The following is a 20,203-nucleotide window of genomic DNA, read 5'->3' as shown; positions in this document are numbered from 1 at the left end:
GGATTTCTGAGAAGTGGGGCAGAGACATTCTGCTGATATTTTCTTTTGTCAGTTCTCCAGCTCTGAGCAGGCACATGTGTAGCTCGGCACTACTTGGATATATGTCTGCTCTCAGTAAATGATTCAGGTAGGTGACAGTGGGTCAGATCCATCTGATCACAGTCCTCAGATAAATTTGGTCTTGTAATACCTTCTGTGTTTGAGTTTGACTTGTCCTTCATTGCAGAGCTGTGTGTGCCCCTTGGAGGTGACATGAGCCTCAAGGTTTCTGTATCGCTGTGTTGGGCGTGAGGTAGTTCTTGTTTGCTTTCTACTCTACGTTTAAAAGAACAGCTACATGTGATGCCGTCTGTACTGTCCAGATCTACTCGCAGAAGTTATTGCAATTTTATCTGTCTTGCTTTTGTTTCCTAATGCGTGAACGATGATGGATCTTCTGATGGGCTTTTCGCGCAGCTCAGCTCTTTAGGTTTGTGCAGCTCCCGGTCTCGCTCGTGTGCCCCGGGGCTGCCCGCGCCTCGGGCAGAGCCAGACCTCCTCACCGGGGAGGAACAAGCGCATGGGAGAGCTTTCCTGCTCAGCTCGGCGCAGCCCCGGGGCAGATGCGGAGCGAGCGGGTGGCGCCGGGGCGGGCAGGGCCGGACGGGTTAAGGCGGCGCGGGGCGGGACGGGGCGCGGAGCGGGGCGGGCGGGCCCGCTGTGCGCGGAGGCGGCGGTGCTGCTCCGCTCCGCTCCGCACCGGGGCTGCCGGTGAGTGGGGCCGCGGGGGTGGGCGCGGGCTGAGCCCCTCAGCAGCGGGGCCGGGGCGGCCGCCGCTCGGCGAAGGGGTCAGCGGTGGGAACACCGCTGTCGGGGGCCGGGCGAGCTCCGTGAGGACGAGCCGCTCCCCCAGTAATCGGGCAGGCAAAACTTTCTGCAGTTCTGTAAAACTCGCGCGGTGCCGAGGAGCGGAGCGGGGAGCGCTCGGCCGCCCCCGCGGCGGGGCCGGAGCCGGAGCCCGGCGGGGCAGAGCCCGGGGAGCGCCGGTGCTGCCGCTCTGCCCCGGCGCGGTGCATGCGAACGTGTGTGTGCATGTACAAAAACAGAGGTGCTTCCTGGATGTATACACGTGAGCTTCCATACATCTGAGATTCCCGTTTGCACACCTCTGGATGCGCGTGTGCCGTGCCCTGCTGGGGCGCGGGCAGCTGGTACGTACCGCGGGGGGCTGGCACAGGCTCTTCTCGGAGGTGGTTTTTTTAATAAGGCTTCCTAATCTATGCAATACACCGAAAAAATACACTGCCGTTATTTAGCACTATATCTTTCGATTAATTCTTTCCCTTAACGAAAAAGGTCGGGGGGTGAGGGGAGTGAAGGAAGCACTTCTGTAGACTTGTGTTTTCAGAGGCCATGGATTTAGGTCTGTTTTCCCTTCTGTGATATGAACCTAGAAAGACATTTCTTCGTAGAGATTGGTAAGGTGCATTGCTGTAGCTTTGTTCTTTAAGCTGTGCTGAGTATATGGCTTCTTAGATGTCCTTATGATCTTCTAAGAGGTGCAGTAGAAAGTACAACTCAAATCCAGTTATGTGGTGAAAAATCTGATTTCACTAAGCTTATCTGTCTACTGAAAATAAAAGTAAAAGCAAATAAACAAATTGAACAATCCCACAAAAAATCTGCACAATCAGTAAAGAAGCAGCAGCTCTTAGCAGTAAGTAAACCTGAAAAATGTATTTAGCTTTTTTCCCAGAATGCTAGATGAAAGTTTCAAACAAATTAGACTGGCTGTGTTCTTATCCTCCGGTACTACACTGATCATTAACCATTTCAGAACATTCTCCAGCATAGTCTTTATGCTATCAGATAATGAAATAAAATCTCCGATGTATAAGATATGACACTGTAGAGAATGTATTTCTCTTGTGTATTAGTGTTAAAGATTGACGTATCTGCATTCTGCTATTATACCATTAGGTTCATTTCCATGTCTCCAACAAATATTTTTTTGACTTTGCCATTTCTACCAGTTCCACTGACATGTTAGCTGGCAAACCCAGGCCCTGAATCTGTTAACAGATCAGATGCAATCAGGTGACTTGTTTTAATCAGCAGTTGTGTAATTCAGTTCCTCACGAGCTATGTGCTGAAAATAAACAGTAAAAGTTGACTTGGTTGGGACTGTGCTGAAAGTCTGTGACCTACAGTCACATTCTGTAGGTTTTGTGAAAGAAAGCTGATTTGTTGAATGGTAAAATGGAGCTAATAGCGATCAATGAGTGGACCTGGAAATTCTGCAGAAATGGGAAACTAGAAGCAGAACAGGTATTTTCTTCTAGGCATGTTTCACAATGTATAGGTTGTTCGAGTGACTTTTAAATATTTTAAATGCTGTGTCTGTTTCCGCATTATAGGATGACCTGCCAGCTCCTTCCAGAACCACACTTAAAGGAGACTAAATGAAGGCTTTGCAATGAAGTTTTTAGTTTGAACTCCATATATAGATTTAGTAAACCATAATTTCAGAAAGTCTTAAATTACCAAAGTCTGAAGTCTAAACTTGTGGTTGCTAGTGAGTTACTTGCTATCTGTCCCTAACAACTTTCTGCAGTGGATCAGAGCTTCCAAAAGTAATTTAGTGTGGTAGAGCAGCTTAGTACTAAAGGGATTTCAGCAGCTGGGGCCCGGGGTTTGTAATACCTTGGTGGAGGTGCCCCTGTATCTGCATACTTCACAGTTCAGCTGTCAGTGTCAGTCCGTAGCAGTTTGCAGAGGAGCAGCACTGTCGCATACATGCACAGGGTGACACTTCTGTGCCCTGACAGTGATTTTTAAGCCTCTTATCAGACTGTGTGTACAGAGCACTGTGGTCTGTGGCTGGCGGTACTACTTCCTCTGTCTCCAAGTTTAAATATTTAGTCTTGAGATTCTATATTTTTGGTAGGTTTAATACTTTTCTTAAGACTCTTTTTTTGTACCCTATAGCATTGGTATTTTATGCAGGACGCATGATAAATAAAAAAAACCCTTAAATGTCTCCATCACTGAGATCTAAGAGTTGCCAAAGAATCATCTTGATTCCCTTTAACCCACCCCCTTCCTAGTCCAGAAGATGACACCATTAAAATGGACTCTTACTGGAAATATCTGGAACCATGCTGTAAGTATAAGTGGTGCTGTACTTTCCATCAAGGCTTAGAGAGAAAATGGATGGGGTGCTTTGCTCTCCTTATTCAAAAAGGTATTGAAGACCAAGGTAATGAGGTAATGCTGCTTGGGAGTGCTTGATTTGAGTTCAGGCAGTTATCTGAAATTTGGGATACTTAAGTTAAAATATATATATATATATATATACACACACACACATATATATATATATGTACACCCCCAACCAAAACGGCAAGTAGATTTGCTTAGTAATAAGTAAGTTCTCTGGATGAAAACTTACGCATTGAGCCTTATAGTTTTTTAACATTAATTTTTTTTCCTCCCAATTTTTAAAGCTGAATTTTAAAAATGTTTTTTAGAAAGTATATTCTCAGGTCCTTGAAGTGTACCATGTAGCATGCTGCTTCAAGTATAGGCAGTGCTTGCAGAATTTCTGTAATAAACAAAATGTAAAACAGTTACTTCTGAGATAACTTGTCTCTGTAAAACCTGTTAAATGAATGTTGGTTTCCATTGCATCCTCTAATAGTACCAGATAAAAAAAAGTTTTAGTTTAGATGGAGATATTTCTGCAGAACTTTGTGTTCCCTATGTTCTTCTTTTCAGTTTGTTTCTCTAAATTGATTTTGGTTATATTATCAATTAACTATTTAAGACAATTAAAAGTGAACCAGAATACTTACTTCACAAAAACTCCTCCTCACAGTTACATATTAACATTTTTGGCCTCAGCTGTGTTACACACCCTTTTCTGCACTGGTATTTCTTTCTAAGCTGAGGTGACCTGAATGGGTTTCTTGGGTTACTGTGCAATCACTTGGCTGTGTTTTCCTCTGTGGCCATACATGTACTCAGGGTGTGGAGGGGAACAAGGAACCCATTCCCTTTCTGAACTAGTACTATTTGTATATATAGCTTTGGCTGCCCAGCACTCTGACTTCCCTCTGCCTCTGCCTTCGTCTTGGGAATGAGGTGAGAGAGAGCTTTTCAGTAATGAGAAAAATACAAGCAGCACGGGTGGTTTATCCATAAGAAGAGGATGGGACAGAGGGTGTTCGTGTCTGACTTTGGCACAGGGTGCAGGCAATCAAGTCCAGTGCTGCAGGGAGCCCATGGCAGGGGCTGCACAGGCAGCAAGCCTCCAGGCACTCCTTTTGTGCTGCTGTGTCAAGGGCCATCTGCTGCTTGTAGGATGTTTAAAAAGCCTAAGCAGTATGCGCAGTTGCTGCTGCTTGATATTTCTCTGCAGTAACAGCTTGAATGCAAAGTGACTCTGTTTGTTCTGCCGCATATGCCTGTGATCAGCCAGCGTGTTAAACTCAGCTTTCCGAAGAGCAACTTTTCTAGTAAGTTTCAAAATCTCAGAGAGATCTGCATTTAATACCTTGTCCTTCTATTAGAGAAGGGGAGGCAGGGAGGAGAACTGCTCAGGCAGAGCTGGCAGCCTGCCTGCTTTGCAGGCTGAGCCTGGGCACAGCTTGCTCCTCTGCCCTGTCCCACGGACCTGCCCGGACTGTACTGGCTTTGTGATCTCTCCTGTTCCAGAGTGTATCATTTTGGATACTGAGCTGCCCTGAAATTCTGCACAGAAATTCCTGTGCTGGGTCAGGAGAACCAGCAGTAAACCAGGCTGGGGTTCTGCCTGGGCAAACATCCCTCCCTCTGGCCTAAGCTAACTTTCAGCCCTGCTGGAGGGCTTCACTGCTATTGTCCTCCTGTAGGTTCAGTCTTGCTCTATGGAGTTTTCAGTCCATCTGCAAACTCAGCTTGAATCCTCTCACAGTAGCTTTCTGTGCCAACCCAGGCCTGTCTGTTCCCTTCCTCATTTATACAGGAACAGGGCAGAAGCCATCAAAGTCCCCCAAACTGACGCCAACCCTTCAATAAAGTTGTGGCCAATATATTGAAACAACTTGGTTTTTAATGGACAGGAAAGAGGCAGAAAACCACAGGGGTGTGCCATGAATCACATTATGGCTTGCAGGCTAAATTTTATAATGACCTTCTCATTAAAATGCTATTTGTGTTTTCCTTCAGAAATGTCTGGATTAATAATGAGTAACTCAACTTAGAGTTGATTTACAGGCCAGATTTAATTTTGAATCAAAGTGATTAAAAAGGTAATTTTAATCACAGTTTGGATCAGTAAAATCCTTGACTTAAATAACTGATATTAAATTTTATTCTAAGTATACAGGTTTTTAGTAACTTTATTGAAGCAAACTAGATCCTAATTGAATAACAACCATTAAAATATATTAGCTTGCAACTAGCTGAACCTTTTGTCCAAAGCATTATTTAGGTGATATTTTATTTCACAAACTCTTTACTTAGACAGCTAGTGTAATATATTCCTACATGTTCATGCAAATTCTTGACTTTAAGAATGGTGAAGAATGTATTCTGACTTGATATGAGTTACACTTACATAGAGGAATTTAAAATCAATTAAAACATTCAAGCTGTCATTAAGACAAACAGCTCAAGATGTTATGGGTTAGGAAGAATTCTTAATGCATGCTTTTGCATTTGAAAGCAGTTTAACTGAAATCTCAAATCCTTTGAGATTTTTTGGAACAAAAGACTTTTTCCCCCCTCAAAAAAACAAACAAAAAAAGCTTGAATGTTTACTCAGTGGCAGAGGAAGACACACTTTACAGTCCATCAGTTTCTGATCTTTGTAGCCACTATGGGTGGAACTGAAGTAATTAAATAGATTGAAATAAAGAATCTTTTAGACAAGGGTATGCTTTTGCACTTGCAAAGGTTTGATGTATTTGCCTGCAAGTGACTTATGGCAAGCTATTAGTTCATCTCATCTGTAGAATATGCACCATGTGATTACTGCTGGAGGTCTATATGGTGGGATATGAAACACTGAGTGGTATGGAAGAGGTGAATGGAGATTGTTTGCTGTCCTTTCCCATAAAAACCCAAGAACTATTAAGCTCATGAGAACCAATTTCAAAACAAAAGAAGGCAGTTCTTCATAAAGTAAGTAGCAGACTGAGAAGCTCTCTGCTGCAGACTCTAGGAGACTCTTTTGCCTTTATAAGTCTAGACCGACAAGTTTAGCTGTTTTTCAGCTAACATTGAACAGCATTTTGCCTGATACTCAAATTTTTGTGTACTAAATAAATAGATCTGAAATATGTAATATTTAAGGGTCCTTTTTTTTTTTTCTTCTGAAGTTTAAACCTGTTCTGACAAACATCTCTATTTTGCTGCAGAAGAGAAGACCTGGAGAAGAAAGTGCTGCAAGGACATGTGACATGCCAAGAAATATGGGATATCCTATCACTCATCTTATGCCTGGTGTGGACTTGGGCAGGACCACTAAGGATTCAGCTGCATAGCTCTGTCATGGCTGCACAGCTCCCTTGAGACCAGGCTAATTCTGCTGGAAGGAGTTAAAATGAAGGTGTGAAGTAAACCACTGTCTGCAAGGCCCCTGGCCTTATAAGTACTTTCTGTGCCCATGCTGGTACAGACAGCCAAGGGCTGCTTTTCTGCTCAGAAAGACTGGGATGTAAATGAGCTCCAGCTGCTGTTTTGATGTAGCTTCCATGTGGAAATCTCCGCGGACTGCCCTGTGACCCTGAGACCTCAGCTGGATGCTTCTCTACTCCTTCTTGCCTTACCTCAACACCTTAAGAGATCTCTTTCGAAATCATTTGTCATTTGAGCTCTGCTGTGTGACAGTGAGTGTGTGTAGTGTGGTTATTTTGGTGAAGAATTATGGATGTATAAATATTTTTTTTCTTTGGGTACTACTTCAATTGAGGATGAGGTCTCAGTAAGCTGAAGTATTTAGAATAAGTTTGTAGTTGATATTTTGGATTTCTTTAAGCTTTTCTCCAGATGAGATACAAAAGGCATCTGCAGACTTCTTTACTCTCCTGTCACTGCAAGCAAGAGATTCACCTGTTGAGATGATTACACAGTAAGATACAACATGTTCAGAAAACCCTCCCTATAATTTTCACAGGTTTTTGTTTGGTTGGTTTTTTTTTTTACCCTGCCATTCTTGCCCAAAATGCTGCTTCTATTTGCAGGCATTTGGGCTGTTCTGTAAAAGCTTCATGTCAAGCTCAGCAAGTCCTCTGCTGCCTTGGTGGGTTAGAGCAGAGCCATCCTGGCTGGCAGCGTTCCCAGCTCTCTGCTGCTTCAGTAGCTGTTGCCTGCAGCTCCTTAGGGGCTTCTGGTCACTTACAGACTGAATTTGACTTCTGAGTACTTCCTAGGTGAGAATGGGGAATGTACTGACTGCTTAACTCTCCCATATTGCCCTGAACAGGGAGCAGTAGGCGTTGAATTCCAGTTGACTATTGCAGTGGATCCGCATTGCTGAGGCTTTTTTATTTTTAGATGGAGGGATGCTCTGTAATATTTCAGCAAAAGCGATGATTTACTTGTTTCCTTCCACTTCTTGTCCTTAAGTAATTGTTTTTAGTTTGACTATACTTAAATTTTATGCTTTAAGTAATATATTCCTTCATTTAAAAGTGGCTGGCTAGGTTCTTGAGGATAATGGGCAACAGTGACAAGTGGCCTGCTTTCATGTTAACTACTAGGGTGGGAATCAAGAAAAATCAAGAAAAAAAAGGCTGAGCTATTTCAGAAAAATTAAATATTAAATAAAATATCACTTTGCTGAAAGTATTAATTATGGAATAGTGTAATTTGATTTAAAATTAGGTAATATAAATATTGCATGAGAGAAATAACAAAAGATGAACCTTTTTAGCTTAAAGCTTGGAAGGAACCTTTAATATAAAATGGCATGTTACATAGCCTGCTGGAGATTGTTTAATTTCCTTCCCAGTCCCTGGAGAGATAAGATATAACTGTAAAATAACCACAGGGTAATAATAGACTAAGTGAACCTAATGTTTATCTGTCATCAGTTTTAGCTGCAGAGGTGAAAAGCTTATGCTTTTTGTATCTTTCTGCCTATAACTGCTTCTTCTAGGTTTTTTGGTGTTTTTTTTTTTTTTCCAGCCCTACTTAGCCTGTCACTCTGGCACTCATGATGGCCTGAGGCTCACAAGGAGCTTTACAAAAGCTATTAGCTTTGCTGCCTCTCCTGAAGCTTTGTGTTCCTGTACTTCCTTCTGTCTGTCTTACAGTCAGGCAGGTTTGCCACTCTGTATAATATCTAACATGATTAGGATCTTGTGCCATGGCTGCATTCCTGGGTTTTGCTAAAACTATACTGTATCTATTAATGAAGTAATTGTTAAAACCCTTATTCAGATGCTGGCAACGAATGTGAGGGCCAGTGACAATCAGACACAAACTCTGCCTACTAGGCTGTGAGACCCTGCATATGTCCAGCAACCATGAGTAATTGCTGTCAGGTCTCCTGTGTAAATTAGTCCAAGTTCAGTTTGGTTCATAATAAAGGCAGTGAAACTGCCAAGGCAGCTGACATTGACCTTGCCAGAGTAGCTAAAGTGTGATGTAATCTGGAACACAGACTCCCCTTTCCATTGCCATGTTTAATAGCCCTGTGTCCAAGATAATGCTGAGTGGGTATAAGAAATAAACTGCAGCACTACTGCTGTTTCTGGGGCTTGCTTTATCCTGTGGTTGGGTGTGGAATTGGGTTTTGGTTTTGAAGACAACTGGGCTATGTGGCGCTCACAGGGCTCTGGGTTTACAGGCCAGTAAAATAATCCCTGACTTTAGAATAGTCAAATATCTAGAATATATTTTTCCCTTTTCAGCATATTTGCTTAAATCCTCCAGTAGTAAATAATAGGCATCTGCTCAGAATATATATGCCTGTAGTATCTTATATACTTTTTTTACATTTATTAATATATAATTAAAACCCAAAAAAATATTTTTCCAGTAATAGGCCTTTTATTGCTTAGTCAGTAAAATGGAAGAGTTATGATTTATGCTTCCTTGTCCTGACTGGATACACTAAGAAATGGAAATAATGATGGGGCTGTGGCTCAAACATGGGATTTTACAGTAAGAATGACTTGGCTGTTGCTCAGATTTTCTCTGTGACCTCTAGAAAGTCACTTTTAACCTCTTAACTTCCCCTTTGTTGCCTGTACAGTATGACTGCTAGTGCAAAGGAACTGTGCTGGGGTTTTGTAAGCTGGTAAATCTTTTAAAAATTCCTTACTCATCCAAGCATCATGCACTGTGGTCCTCCATTGGGCAGAATATTTTCTTCTGCATTGGCCCTGTGCAGTTTGAATTTTTACTGAAGGCCTCAAGACATCTACCCTCTAATGTCCCTGTCACAACCCCTTGTGCCCCCAGAAAGAAGCTGTTAGGTGTAGTGATTGAAGCAAGGACTATTCCCTAATTGTTAACCCTTCTTTCTTTTTACCTTCCACACTTCCTAGGATGCAGGGGCTCTAATCCAGGATGAATGAATGCTACTATGATAAGCGCATGGACTTCTTCTATAACAAGACAAAGACGGACACAGCAGATGAGTGGACAGGGCCACAGCTCATTGTTGTTCTGTGTTTTGGGACGTTTTTCTGCCTCTTCATTTTTATTTCAAATTCATTGGTCATAGCAGCTGTGGTCAAGAACAAGAGGTTTCATTTTCCCTTTTACTATCTTTTGGCCAACTTAGCTGCTGCAGACTTCTTTGCTGGAATTGCCTATGTCTTCTTGATGTTCAACACTGGCCCAGTGTCCAAGACATTAACTGTTAACCGCTGGTTTTTGCGTCAGGGTCTCCTGGACACCAGCCTGACGGCTTCCCTGGTGAATCTCCTCGTCATAGCTGTTGAGCGGCACATGTCAATAATGCGGATGAAGATCCACAGTAACCTCACAAAGAAGAGAGTCACCTTTCTAATTATATCAATTTGGGCCATTGCTATTTTCATGGGTGCTGTTCCTACCCTGGGTTGGAACTGCCTCTGTGACATTACTGTCTGCTCATCCCTGGCACCTATTTACAGCAGAAGTTACCTGGTATTCTGGAGTGTCTTAAACCTGGTTGTCTTCTTCATTATGGTGGTGGTTTACATAAGAATCTACATGTACGTCCAGAGGAAGACTAACGTCTTGTCATCGCACACTAGTGGATCCATTAGCCGTAGGAGAACCCCTGTGAAGCTCATGAAGACTGTCATGACTGTCTTAGGTAAGAGATGACAAACCATGGTGTGGCAGGCTGGCAGTGCCAGTGGATGGGTTCGTGTTGATTTGGTTTAGCTGCCCCCCCCCTTTTTTTTTTTTTTTGAACAAACAAAAATCCCTCAGCCCTCATGACGGAAAAAACCCTCACTGAACTTTTAAGTGCTGGAGGCATTTAAACTGTTTGCTTTAGATAGTAAAATAGCTCTTCCACTAAGGAGAAACACAGGGTAGAGGACTGGTCAACACGTAGAAGAAAAGTGTCTCTCTTGTGTAGGCACCTTGTTACAAAACACTAATTGTTGTGTTGTTTGTTTTTTGGTTTTTTGAGGAGGGAGATACAAAATCACTTTGGAGGAAGGCTTCTGAGGATTCACAACTACATAGAAGAACATTTTCAAAGTTATGTTCTTTAATATTTGCACAAGGCCGTAAGCCCTAAGGTTGGATGTTGGTAGTTATCTTTGCACATCTTTATCTTGGCTGTTTCCTGAACATAGAAACTTCTTCCCCCTAGAAATGCATCTTCCTTGGGTAAAGGAGAGGATGCCTGATGGGTCTGTGACTTTGAGAGATTTACTTTGCAACGGGAAGATTCACCTTCATTCTGTGTATATTGCACAGTGTAAAATATTTTCAGATGACGCTGATACAGTATAACCTTAGATCTCTAAATTATAACATGAGATTTGACCTGGATTCTGCCCTAGAGACCCTGTTGGTACTTGAGCAACTCAGATGACTTCCTCAGCTAGTTACAATGTAGCTGTGTATTTTATTAGAGGTGGACAGAGTAGGCAACTGATTGTTGGAACAAATACCAGCTGTAGCAGTCAGTTTTCTCCAGAATGACTTGAATCTGAGCAGGATGTTTTCTGGAAACCAGGCATGACGTGAGCAGGGCTTGTGCAGCTCACTGCAGGTGGAACTGCGGGTGCACCAGGACATTTGTGAAGCTGGGCTCTGGTGGTGGGTGACTCTAAAACCACAAATATGGCTTTACTGCTCTGACAACTCTTTCTGATGTTGTATGATCAGTATAGGAAACCTGGAGCTTTTGGGAAAGCTGGTGTCCACAACTGGGACAGAATTATGTTGTACTGCAGCATGGTAGTGCTAGAGAGCTCTGGGAGAACAGTAATTTTTCATGGAGGTAGGAGTTGCCAGGGTAGGATGTTCAGGTTGAAGACACTTTCTTTCCCTTGTGGTTTTTGGATGCTGTTTGCACAGTGTGGTGTCTGATTTTATTATTTTCTTCTGAAATAATAGTGCTGTAATATACAACACCTTTGTCTACCAAATGGTGTTTTAAAATGCTATAGAAGCTGAAATCACTTAAACTGACCTTGGAAAAGAAAGTGGACTGGTGGTTCAAACAAGTACAAGGTTCTCACTTATACTTCTGTGTCTTTTGAAGTTGGCCTGTCCACTACCAGAGTCTTTCCTTTCTAAATCCCTCCACAGCTGTTCTTCCTTTTTTCCCCCCTTGATTTTATGGCATCTACAGAGAGTCAGTTTGGTGGTTGTTCCTGCCCCCTGCCCTTGACTTGCAGGGGCAAGACTGGAGTCTTTTGCCCCACTGAACCTCCCATGCAGTAAAACCTAAACCATCCACCTTGAAGGAGAAAATTTGTCAGAAAAACTCTGAATTGCTCCAAATATGATCCTACTCTAATGCATAAGCATCGAGTAGACTGTAGTTAACTGCTGCATTGGAAAGAGACAGAAAACAGCACTTTTAAAAAGCAGTTCTCTGAGCATTTCTGTTGAAGGCAGAACTGCACCCAGCCAGCTGACATGGGAGCTGGAGGGACAGGGATGGTGGCTGCTGTTTGCTCATCCCTTGTGGTCCTATAGCCTGTGGCAAGCCTTCAGTGCTCTTTGTGCTGCTGTGTGGAAATAAATCCCAGTTCAAAAGTAGTTTTCAACTTAATCTTTCTTTTATTAGGGAGTGGAGCCTTAGGACTATGAGTTGATTTGAAGTTCAGCATTAGCTTCCCCTTACTCACAGAATAAGGCTTTTCAACTACGAAATTAAACTATAATTCAGGCAAAGCATTTAATGATATTGTGTACTGGGTGAGGCAAATTTAACTTAGAAAGCCTGAGTGCTACTTTAGAGAGCATAATTTAGTAGATTTACTTTATCAGTCAGAAACAAAACCAAAAGGGAACCTTCTTCAACAAAGAAGTGGAATTAGTGCCCATGTTGCTGAGTGTACAATCTAATCCAAAATCCTGTGTCAGAGGAACTGTATCTTCGCATGTTCCTTCATATCAATTCTCCAAATTTTGACTCTGAGAGGCTTTTTACAAACATTTTTATAATCATTTGTTTCTAAGAATGAGAACTTATTTTTTTAAACAGTTTGAAATGTGCTCTCCTGTCCAGGTCATTCAAGCACAGTGTGCAAAAACCAAATAGTGTGTTTTCTGGACTTCCCAATTACCACAGGAGTCACCAAGTGACCAAAGTGATTCTTGCAGAATTCTGCTTACATCCACTGATGCAACAGCCTACAGCTATATGCAGCACGTGGGTTTTGCCCAAAGCAGTTATTTTTAATGACTTGTTCCAAAACATCTGAAAATGCTTTGGCGTACATGCCTGATACAGTCTTCACTAAAAGCCTATTCCAAAATGCTGTGCTGGATAAAGCATGATAAAACCCAACATTCTTATTCATGTGCTCTATTGGTTTTATGGGATATTCAGGACAAAATCCAGCTGCCCTACTGCTGTATGGAAGGAGGCTGTGTGTAGCTGGGTGCTGCTGGCATGCTCCTTCTCCGAGCCTCTTCCACCTCCTTCCTTGGGAAGGCTGGACTGGGCTGCCCCTCCAGCAAAACATCCCTGTCCTCTCTAGTTGTTCTCCTCCCGTGGCCCTACATTTAAGAGTTAGGGGAATTGAGATTTCCGTGTGATTTCATGAATTCATGGTGATCACAGCTGCAGGTGGCTTTTTGCACCACCCCTTAGGCTTGGATGGCCCCTTCCAGAGGCTGGGAGTCAAGTCCCTGTCATCTGCATGTTTCTGCCATAATCCCTAAAATAGTCCATTATAGCATAAGAGTAAGGCTTTCTCTTTGGCATGCTGAACCACAGGTGGTTATGTAGTTAAACTGGAAGATGTGAAACCTAGCAAAAGGGGCTAAAATGCTCTTGGGCTGACCTTGTGGCATAATCCCAGCTAAGCCTGTGACTGTAGCTTCGAAGAAGGGTGGCTGCAGGTATGCAGGTATGTGATTTTCAGGTGGTTTTGTATGTGGTAGCTCCTCTGAACCTGACAGTGAGGTTCCTGCTGAAATAGCAGCTTTGGGGTGGATGATTTTCAGTTTCAGTGAAATTATAGTTTAATTGGTAACTTGCTGTTTTAACTTGGTTGCACATGTGGCAAAGGCAGCTGGAAGCTACTGTGCTTTTTTTTTTCCTCTCAGCATTGGCATGCTCAGGGACGGCTTTGATGTGCTGGATTTTATGAAATGATGCTGTTGAAGCATCAGTAGTTCTCCCAGATCCACAGGAATTAATTTTCAAGCAGAAATTATGTAATCTACAGGAAGATCTATGGTTAAATCTAATGGAACTCCTCGAACTAACCTTGAGGCATCGTGACACCTGATCTCCCATAATCCGGTGGGAAGACTCAGAGTTGTTCTTCTAATCCATGTTGCAGCCAGGCTGTATTTCGTGTCACTTCTGTGAATTTTGAAGAGTCCCAGGAGTTAAATTATTTTTGGGGTGTGGCTCTTTTTCAGGGAGAGGAGCTCCTATGGGATAAATAGTCTGCAAACCAGAGAATCACCAAAGGGCCAAGACAAAGGTATATTTTTATGCTTAACCATGGTTCCCTCTGAAAGCTCGGTGGTAAAAATAACAAAATTTGAGCAAGGCTGTGAGTCTAAGACATGCCTTGCTTTCATCTCAGTAGTGCTAAGAGCAGGGTGTGAATCACTTGTGTTGTCTCCGTAGGCAGCAAAATGTATTTTTGGACTGAAAGCAACAGCCTCGTGAAAACATTAGCCAGTAACTTGGACACTGTCACTGCATTGCCCCTGTCCTTGTCTTCAGTCATGGGAAATATGCAGAGAGATGTCTGCAGATGTCTTATCTTCCCTTACTTTTGTAGCTGAAACCTTTTATGGTTTTGCTTATATAGACAGAGGTATATCCTAGGAGTTCATGGACTAATCCTGCCTGCAATATTGGAATTTTGTTTGAAGGAGAGATTTCTGCGTCTCTTGTTAAATGTGGCTTTTGGGGTCTCTTTCATCTCCTGGTAACTTCCATAAAAGCAGGGTTGGACCTTGCATGCTTTGTGGTACGAGTGGTCAAAATGCTTTCAGTGCCTGTTTTAAGGCAGGTTTGTTACCATCTCAATTTCTGCGTGGAGCTGGCGTATCGGCAGCTCTGCCAGTGACCCTTGGTAGCTAGTGAAAGCTTTATGTCCAAATACTTGCCAAGACACTTAACTGGGCACAGTATTGTCTGGGTGGTTGGATTCCAGTGCTTGTTAAACCTGATGGGATTTGCTGGTGAAGCCCAGGGCAATAAATCAGTGCAGTGTTTTCTCCATTGTAAACTGTGAGAGAGCTGGTGTCACAGCTGCTTACTCAGCACACAGGAGCCAAACCAGTGTGTAGTACAGAGACTGACCAGGGAAAACAAGTGTTGTGGTAGCAGCATTCAGCTCCCCATGCCAGTGGGCAATGGAGGAATGTTACTGATGTTAACCAGTATCTCAAAACTAACACTATGAAATTAGTGCTTAGCATCACAAAAATCTTGGAACAGCAGAGTAGAAAATTCAGTTTCTGAAGAAAGTGGTCTCTTGCCTTTCTGTTCAGTATTGCCTAGAACAGAGTAAATCGGTTGGTTGAGTTTTGTCTGGAGTCCAGGAGCACAGATTGGCAGCAAAATCCACGATACCCTGTCCTGGATACATTTTTCAGCAATCCTAATGCTTACTAAGTCACACAAATTCACTTTATATACCATTATGATCTGCCCATCAGATGGGCAGTCTGTTCAAGTCCTCGATGGGGAGAAGTGTGCAGTGCTGCTGACACTGGCCTGTGTGTGCAGCGCAGCTGATGGGTTGGCTGAGATGCTGCCGAGTACTGGCTCTGGCACTGCTTGGATCCTGCTGTAATCCAGGCTGCCCTCCCAATGCTTGCTTGCACAGCTGAGATATGGGAATATCAGCGGCTTTAAAAAAAATGAAGTGGGTTTGCTTGACCTACCAAAATTGTTGAACAGATACCCACACCCACAAGAAGAGCTTTTTAGTGTGTAGCTGCTATCATACTTATTTGTTGGATTATTTTCTTCTAAGCCCCAAAATGGGGAAACTGCTGTGATAAGTGATTGGAATTTCCTCAGTACATTGTTCAAACTGTGACTGTTGGGCAGAGTTGTAATTTTCTATTTCTGTATGTCAGACAGCAATTGTGGCTTGTGCTAAGTTAGTATTATCATGCATATGGCTACTCATTCCCTGGACTGTGGGTGAGGGATCATGGGGTGCAGTGCAGGGGGGAGACCAGGGGGCAGATGGGGCAGTCCAGGGCCCCTCTCCAACTCGTGGCCAATGGCTGCATTTGGTAGCCATGTGCCCCCTCCCCACCCGTCCTGCCCACACCCCTGTACTTATGGCGGTGGTGTGCAGGAACATGGGAAGATGCAAATACAGTATAGAACTTCCTTCTAAGCTGTGGGTTTTATGCTTTCTTCATGTTATCTTCCGTCAAGATCTCTTCTCCCTTCTTTCTCCATTTTTTTTCTTTTTTTTTTTTTTTTTGAGGGGCTGCTGGGAGAGGAGTGTGTTGTCCTGCTTTGTCTTCCAGCTTTTATTATTACATTGTTCCTTGCAGGGGCTGTTGTCATTCCTGCCTTGCAGCTGAAACACAAGATCTCTGCTCCTCCTGGGCTTGTCCTGCAGTTTCTTGCTATGTTTTGGGGAAATACCTCTATTGCAGAGTTTTCTTCTTTCCCCACCACTGTATACTTACTTCCTCATCCTTTTTGTGTTTGGTTCCTCCCCCTCACCCCCTTCATTTCTGTGCTGTAACTGCTACATCCTTTAGTTCACCTTTGCTAACTCATCTATTTGCTTTCTTCTCTTTTTTCATGTGTAACTGAATTTTTTTCTTACATCTGAGTTGTTGAGTCTCAAGTACCCAACATGCAGAGCCTGGGAGGGGGCAGTGGAAGGAGGTGGGCTCTGTTCTGACCAGGGAGCCAGCAGTGCTTGTGTATTGCAGGCACTGGCATGCATCCTACACTAGCTGTGGGTTTCCAGCTACAGCTGTAGTGTGACAGAAGACTTGTCTCTTCGGATCATATCGTGGGTGGTGATGGAAGTGAACTACTTGGTATTTTCTCCTCCAGCACACGAGAGACATGAAGAGAGGAAGTTTGTGTTCGAGTGCAGTTCTCTGCTTGTAAATGCTCGAGCTCTTGTTTATTTATCAGCATGGATAAATCCCTGTTGTGATGACCTTTTCCCACTTGTGTTTGAGGTGATGCTGTCAGCAGCTGGGTTCTTGCTCCCTGTGGTCTTCTGAGAGCTGCCCTGCCTCCTGTCCAGGGCTTGGCAGAGGAGCTGTAGTAGATATAATTTTGCTCCTGTCATTAGAATTTTGTCCTCTCTTGCTTTTAGCATTTTTGTGTAGAATTTTGATGAACTCAATAATCTTGTAAGATGCAAAACATTCCAAACCCCTAAAAGTCTGAAGTCAGGTTTGGTTTTCTTTCTTTGTCTCCTTTATTTCTAGGTGCCTTTGTTGTCTGCTGGACGCCTGGCCTGGTCGTCTTACTGCTTGATGGTCTGAACTGTACCTACTGTGGGATTCAGAATGTTAAAAGATGGTTTCTTCTCCTGGCCCTGTTGAACTCTGTCATGAATCCAATAATTTATTCATACAAAGATGATGAGATGTGGGCTACCATGAAAAGGATGATTTTCTGCTCCTCTGAGGATAAGAGTCAGGACAGACGCTCATCTCGGATCCCCTCAACAGTTCTCTGCAGGAGCACGGATACCTCAGGTCACTACATTGAAGATGGCATTATTCAAGGAACAATCTGTGGAAAAGGAGATCTTGGTAACAAAGGAAACTCCTGAGCTATGCAAAGAGCTGACTTGGCTGCAAAAGGAGAGGGGGAAGGGAGAGGCTTTGTTAAGAGAAGATTGACTGGCAAAGCTAGTAAACAATATATCCACTTTGTTCCAGAGCCTCAACTCCAGTGTTAACAAAAGTTCTTATAAATAATTGCCTGATGGAAAAACACTTTGTAATGAAGAAAACTTTCTGTGCTGCCATCTTTCTCCTTTTTTTCTTTTAAGTACATGAAATTGTTTTTTCATGTGAACGGAATAAATACCTCTCTGAGACTTCTTGTGCATGGAAGCAAAATGTTGAGCAATGTACTAAGACCCTCCTTAAGCTCCTACGGAGAAAATAAACCTGCCTGACTGTGCAGGTTTGGCATTCATTGAGTATTTATGCTTTGAACAGTTTCTGTGCATCTTGAGAAGGATTGTAGGCTTGGTTGGACAGAATCGTGACCTGTTTTCTTGTTTTATGAAGTTCATGAAATAGTTCATGCTTACATCCTTCTTCTTCCTCCATATCTTGCTTTCAAAATAGGTACTTTGATGGTTTATTAAAGCTATGCCAGAAACCTGGCTGTGATGGGATAGCCAGACCAGACATCAGAGTGTGTGAGTATGTCTGACCGTGGATTGTCAGGATCTGAGAGTACAGAAAGCACAAAAGCCATTATTACTTCCATAGTGGGGTGAGTGCTGCAAGGGGAGACATTGCACTCTCTGCTGCTGTTGTGTAGGCAGGTGTTGAGGGTGGATTAACAGAAAAGCAGTGAGGCTCATTATGCTCATTTCTTACTTCCTCAGATAATATCAAATGGGTGTGCTCACTCTTCTTTACCTGCTGTGCCGCTGAGAGAAATGAGATCCAAAACTCTGTTTTACTAGGGTGAACTTTTAAGGGAAGTTTAAATACACATATATACAGGTTCATTCAGCTACTTAAAATAGAAATTAATTTACAGAAAAAAAAACCCTGAAACCAATTAAAACCCCTATAAGAGTACAGTATGCATTGGTTGTCAGACCTTGTCTGGACCACATTTAACCTCCAATTTGCAAACAGATCTTACTGGAACAGGTACTTGAGGAAGAGGCCATGAAACAGTGAGCAATGAAGGGCATTCAGCATTGTGACTAATCAAATCTAGCACTGGTGAAGCCACAACCTAAACAGCTGAAGTTCTGACTCATGGAGTATGCTCTAAGGGAGGATCTAGCAATATAAAGCTCTAGGGTAAACTTGTAAAATTTAAACTTTTAAATTAAAAATTGGATTGTAGATTTCTCAGTACTCTAAAAACCTGGCTCCTGCTGTCTGGTTTCAGCAGCAGTGAGCTCCCTGTCTTAATTTCAAAAGGAGTTACTTGACTTGCCTCCTAGAGAAAATGTAATCCATGGTAGTAAGGCAGGTGACCACAACCAGAGGTCACTTTGAAAAGTTTTGGAAATTTTGACCACTTGGAATTGCCAGAAAACAACACCAAAAGCGTATTGTATGAAGCTGAAAGTCAGCTGTGATTTGGACAAATTCCTCCTCTGGTGCAACTTGAATGTGGATATCTGGACTGTGTGGGTCAAAAGAGAACTGGCACTTGGGCACAAAGGCCAAGTAGTGGATTTGTAGAATGCACTGGGGGATTTCATAGCAGCCCTTAGCTTACAAACACAGCAAGGCTCTGTTTGGAGAGCTCTCCCAAAACGTGCATTATCTCATAGGGATGTGGCCCAGTATTCAAGGTAGATGCTGTATTTGAGTAATGCTAAAAACCTTTACACGTTTTTTGCCATTATAATGCAATTTTCTTGTGCAAATACTACTTCACTGCTTTGGTGTTTTGAAAAGTATGTAAAATGGTGCTTTGTAGAGGCAGTGGTGTGGTGAGTTGACTCTGGCTGGAGACCAGGTGCCCACCAAAGCTGCTCCATCACTCCTCTCTTCACTGGACAGGAGAGAGAAAATATAAAAAAAGGACAGGGGGAGATTGGTCACTAATTACAGACTTGGCTTGGGGCAAAATTAAATTATTATTAATCAGATCAGAGTAGTATAATGAGAAATAAAACCAAATCTTAAAAATACTTTCCTCCCATCCCTCCCTTCTTCCCAGGCTTACCTTTACTCCTGATCTTCACTATCTTCATCCCACAATGGTGCAGGGGGACAGAGAATGTATCAGTTCCTCAGTCTCTGCCACTTCTTCCTCCTCATGGTGAGGATTCCTCACACTCCTGCCCTGCTCCATCATGGGGCCCTTCTTACAGTTCTCCATGAACTTCTCCAACGTGAGTTCTTCCCACAGGCTGCAGTTCTTCACAAACCGCTCCAGTGTGGCTCCCTACCATGGGATGCAGTCTTTCAGAACAGGCTGTTCCAGTGTAAGTTCCCTGTGGGATCACAAGTCCTGACATCAAACCTGCTCCAGCATGGGCTTTCCATGTGATCACAGCCTCCTCTGGGCATTCCCCTGCTCCAGCATGGGCTCCTCCACAGGCTGTAGGTAGCTATCTGCTCCACCATGGCCTCCACGTCAGGGGCACGGCTGTCTCACCATAGTTTGCACCACAGGCTCCAGGGCAATCTCTGCTCTGGTGTGTGGAGCACCTTCTCTGCCTCCTTCCTCACTGACCTTGGTGTTGACACTGTGGTTTCTCTCCTCTCTTCAGCTGCTGTTGCACAAGTTTTTTTCACCTGTCTTAAATACGTTATCCCAAAGGTGCTTCCACTGCTGCTGTTGGACTCAGCTTTGGCCAGTGGTGGGTCTGTCTTGGAGCTGGCTGGCATTGGCTCTGTCAGGAATAGGGGAAGCTTCTACTGTCTT

General features: G+C 43.2%; 1 protein-coding gene across 4 annotated transcripts; it reads left to right on the top strand.

The window, feature by feature from the left end:
- Nucleotides 1–1,051: 1,051 nt before the first annotated feature.
- On the top strand, nucleotides 1,052–17,772 carry LPAR3 (lysophosphatidic acid receptor 3). Of its 4 annotated transcripts, none has more exons than XM_017805405.1 (4): nucleotides 1,052–1,190; nucleotides 6,381–6,571; nucleotides 9,519–10,276; nucleotides 17,047–17,772. In XM_017805405.1, the coding sequence occupies exons 3-4, from the start codon at nucleotides 9,541–9,543 to the stop codon at nucleotides 17,394–17,396; spliced, it is 1,086 nt and encodes a 361-aa protein (XP_017660894.1). In that variant the 5' UTR covers nucleotides 1,052–1,190; nucleotides 6,381–6,571; nucleotides 9,519–9,540; the 3' UTR covers nucleotides 17,397–17,772. The 4 variants fall into 4 exon arrangements, with proteins under 4 accessions (XP_017660894.1, XP_017660893.1, XP_017660896.1 ...); XM_017805404.1 differs by having other exon boundaries at nucleotides 1,053–1,190; nucleotides 6,381–6,851; XM_017805407.1 differs by lacking the exons at nucleotides 1,052–1,190; nucleotides 6,381–6,571 and adding an exon at nucleotides 7,017–7,093.
- Nucleotides 17,773–20,203: the final 2,431 nt, after the last annotated feature.

The sequence above is a fragment of the Lepidothrix coronata genome, unplaced genomic scaffold (genome assembly GCF_001604755.1).
Source record: "Lepidothrix coronata isolate B3197 unplaced genomic scaffold, Lepidothrix_coronata-1.0 Scaffold12, whole genome shotgun sequence".
Taxonomy (NCBI): Eukaryota; Metazoa; Chordata; class Aves; order Passeriformes; family Pipridae; genus Lepidothrix; species Lepidothrix coronata.
Note: the sequence above shows the minus strand (reverse complement) of the source record. Positions and strands in the feature narration are given on the sequence as shown.

What these genes read in the sequence shown, in the direction of transcription:
- LPAR3 (XM_017805405.1), top strand. Translation starts at nt 9,541, where the DNA reads ATGAATGAATGCTACTATGATAAGCGCATGGACTTCTTCTATAACAAG. An exon ending in GACTGTCATGACTGTCTTAG is followed by an intron (nt 10,277 to 17,046) that starts GTAAGAGATGAC and finishes CTTTATTTCTAG; the next exon opens with GTGCCTTTGTTGTCTGCTGG.